Source organism: Melanostigma gelatinosum, assembly GCF_949748355.1.
Source record: "Melanostigma gelatinosum genome assembly, chromosome: 10".
Taxonomy (NCBI): domain Eukaryota; kingdom Metazoa; phylum Chordata; class Actinopteri; order Perciformes; family Zoarcidae; genus Melanostigma; species Melanostigma gelatinosum.
This window is the reverse complement of record NC_136643.1, coordinates 19451603-19455028: the sequence shown is the minus strand read 5'-3', so window position 1 is coordinate 19455028 and position 3426 is coordinate 19451603. Positions and strand designations below refer to the sequence as shown.

The window sequence follows — 3426 nt, the reverse complement described above, 5'->3', positions numbered from 1 at the left end:
AAAAAAAAAAAAATCACTTTGGTAGACCTATTGGTAGTGCGCAATTGCCCAACATGATTGAGTTGCAGCCCGTCTGGCTGCAACGTGCTCCCACAACAATAGACCAATTCAAAAAATGGTCGTCCCCATCAGTCGCTGAGACACAAAAAAACATAGGAAAACAGGGTCCAGGTTGAAAAATTCCAAAGTTACCCTTTAAGTATTTCCAAAGTCCTGGCAGCCACCTTAAACTGTGAAAAGCAGTCCTGAGGTCAAACACCTCTGATCTAAGATCTGTATAAGACCCACAGTATGAGTACAAACTTGTATTAATGAGTGCCACCAGAGGGAATTGAACCATTGCACTCATGACTATGTTAGTGCCTTGCTAAACTCCACTGCTCCATGCACACTGTTCCTCGGTGGGCGTGAGTAAATGGCCCCAGCCCTCTCTAAATATAACTCCCCTCCAAAACAGAACGAGAGAGAGACGGAGGGAAGGGATAACTCACCCAATCAGAGGCGGTCTAAAAAGTTTTTTTTAGTTTTTTTCGTTAGAATACAGTGTGTGTGTGTGTCTTATATCGTTTTGATCCATTTGTGGCCCCGGGTGGTGCTGGTGGAGAGCGCAGCGGGACGCGCATTGTCTGTATGCAAACTGGACGACATGGCCATTGTATGCGTTCAGGCATATATGGAGGCACCGATAGCTCGGGGGGAAACAGCCCGTCTGAAGTCTCAGGAGTGAAGAGCCCTCGGCCGTGTTGTGCGCGTTTCCCTCCTCTCTTCTCATTAACCGCTCGGGTCCGTCGCTATGAGTTGCCTGGATGTGATGTACCACCAAAGCTATGGAGCGCACTACCTCCCTGCAGCGGCATACAAGGCGACGTACTATAACCACCACCACCAGCAACAACAGGTGAGATATTATTCATACAACTTTTGAATCTATCGAGTTACACAACCTTACTTTTTTTAGTTTTGAGTGCTGGGTATTTCACGAGCTCATGTCTCCTTGGAAAGAAGTGTGTGGCATAGCTAATTAAGGACAACTATTTTTGATAGGCTGCTAAAGAAAATGCGTAAGTTAACTTCTGGTGTATTTATATATAGGCCTACCATAAAGTTAAGTTGGAGAATGTGACCTCCCCCAAAGAAATATTGTGTCGACTTTTCACAAGCACATACAAAAACAAATCTTACTTTTTACTATATTGCCTGACTTCTCTTCAGGACACCACTTCAAACTTCCATTACCCCTCATATGCACCCCTCTTAACTTAAATTTCAGTTTTGAATGATTACATTCCGGCCTGATGTTCGGCATTCACTTCAGGTCAGGCGTAATGACACGCAACTATTAATCCTGCGGTCAAATGGTGATGTAATGACAGCCGGTCAGTCACTCAGGAATGTGGATGGGGCACACTGAGCTTTACAAATAGTTGGAATGCAGTGTGGGGAAAAAAGTAACTCATTTTCACACAGCTTCCAAGCCTATGATTATGGGACTTAGAAATGGTTTATGTTTTTATTGTCTGGAAAACTAGGGTAGCATCACCAACATGTGTAATAAGATTTAGCTCTTTATTCTCCAGGCAAAAAAATTTGGAAATGATTTGCTGATTCTATTAAAATGTAGTTTACTTCTGGTTTGATCTGTAAATGAATCCCTTTCGATCTCTGTCTCTTCCTCCAGAGGAGGCTGAGTGTTTACAGTAAGATGCAGGAGTGTATGGAGCAGCAGCAGCAAGGAGGAGGACGAGGGATGCTTTCCAGGAATCAAGGCCTTCGACAGGGTTCTGCAGCACCAGAAACCGAATCGGGCCGTAGATCCACATCCGATTCAGACCTGAAGGATGCTACTCAACCAGCAGAGGCCGAGTACTTGAGTTCCAGCTGTGTTTTGTTCACCTACTTCCAAGGCGACATCGGTGACGTGGTAGACGAGCATTTCTCCCGGGCTCTCAGTCAGTCTAGCACCTTTAACAGCGAGACCAAACCTATCAGAGTGACTCAGCCGTCGGCCTCAGCCATGTCTGGCTTATGGAAAGGTGAGGGGTGCAGTAAATTGAAATAGTTGTCAAAAAGCTGAGTTATTCTATTCCTTAAAGCACTGGAATTATTGTGTTCCCGTGTGTTAAAGTATTTGTGATGCGATTGTTTCAGATGGGTCTCTCTCTGAGGGTCAGAGCAGCTCAGTGTGGAACAGCACCTATCCATCCCAGGCCAGCCCTTGCCTTCCATCTGTCTCTGTCTCAGTCCACCCAGACTTCTCTTCCAGCCCCGTTTCCTTCAACCACCCAGATGGAGCTCTGTGGGCCGACCACGTGCTCTCCCAGGCCAGCCTCCCCCCTCCGGCTGCCCTCCACGACAGCTGGGCCTACAGCCTGAACCCCCCGAGTTCAAGTGGCTACCCCAACGTCCACAACGTCTACCACCCACACCCTCACCCCCACATCCACACCCGGCACCACCACCCCATGCTCCATTCATACCCAACCCACAGCTCAGCGTTGGATCCCAGGTTTAATCCTCTGCTGCTGCCCGGTGTTAGGACCCAGAGCCAGCCGACCGCCAGCACAGGGAGTTCCCCACTCAGCGAGGGGTTGAAGACGGAGATGGACCCCAGCAGCAGCAGCAGCAGCGCCGGCACGGCTACCTCTGTCACCTGGACTCCCTCGGCCCTCCATGGATCCTTGGAGGTGTATGACTCAGGTAGATACAAAGCAATACATTCACTTTCAAGCATTTGTTGAACTTCACCCGTCATCTAACTTGCCCAGTAAGTGACACTCGGCACATTAGTAATTCCCCCTTCTTTCTTTCTCTCCTGCAGCTCTTGATCAGACCAAAGCAAAGACGTCAGTCTGGTTCTAACTGATGTACTGACATTGAGGAAAAAAAGAATCAATTCACACCAAAAAGGACCTACTATGTGGCTCTATCAATGTATGGCTGCAAAACCAGCACTGTAATGTACAATGTAGATAGAAGGCTTACTGTAGCTTAGACGATGAGTCTTGCACTGTCAACAGAACTTATTATGGAGGTGAACTCAGGCTTTGGACTTAAATGACAGTGATCTCCTGCTTTGGCTGCAGGTCAAGGGTCGCGAAGAATGATTTAAAAAAAACGGACTACTAGCTTTAAGAATGGGAAGCCTCTTCTTCTCTGATGGCACAAAACTGCATTTCTCTTTCATGCAATGTGAGACCAAGTGGTTCTGTTTCAAGAGCTTGATTTTGATCCACATTTTGTTTTGTACAGTAAATGTTTGTTGACTTTAAATGTTTTTGTGTGTACAGTTTTGCCATGCTAAGTTGTTGTTTGCTGGATGACTTTTGCTAAAATTCTTGCCTGAATGCTTCTTTACTTTTTGCCTTACGGGATTGTGTAGTGTAACTATTGGTATTATATGTTTAAGGAATAAATTGTTGAACTGTA

The 3426-nt window shown here is 46.3% G+C and overlaps 1 protein-coding gene across 1 annotated transcript; it reads left to right on the top strand.

The window, feature by feature from the left end:
* The first annotated feature begins 498 nt into the window (after positions 1-498).
* On the top strand, positions 499-3426 carry vgll3 (vestigial-like family member 3). Its single transcript, XM_079276782.1, has 4 exons — positions 499-898; positions 1679-2033; positions 2149-2697; positions 2819-3426. The coding sequence occupies exons 1-4, from the start codon at positions 794-796 to the stop codon at positions 2857-2859; spliced, it is 1050 nt and encodes a 349-aa protein (XP_079132908.1). The 5' UTR covers positions 499-793; the 3' UTR covers positions 2860-3426.

Bases quoted from the DNA above. Each gene is read 5' to 3' on its own strand.
- vgll3 (XM_079276782.1), top strand. From the start codon at position 794: ATGAGTTGCCTGGATGTGATGTACCACCAAAGCTATGGAGCGCACTAC. The intron at 899-1,678 runs GTGAGATATTAT...CTCTTCCTCCAG, and splicing joins ACCACCACCAGCAACAACAG to AGGAGGCTGAGTGTTTACAG. The intron at 2,698-2,818 runs GTAGATACAAAG...TCTCTCCTGCAG, and splicing joins CTTGGAGGTGTATGACTCAG to CTCTTGATCAGACCAAAGCA.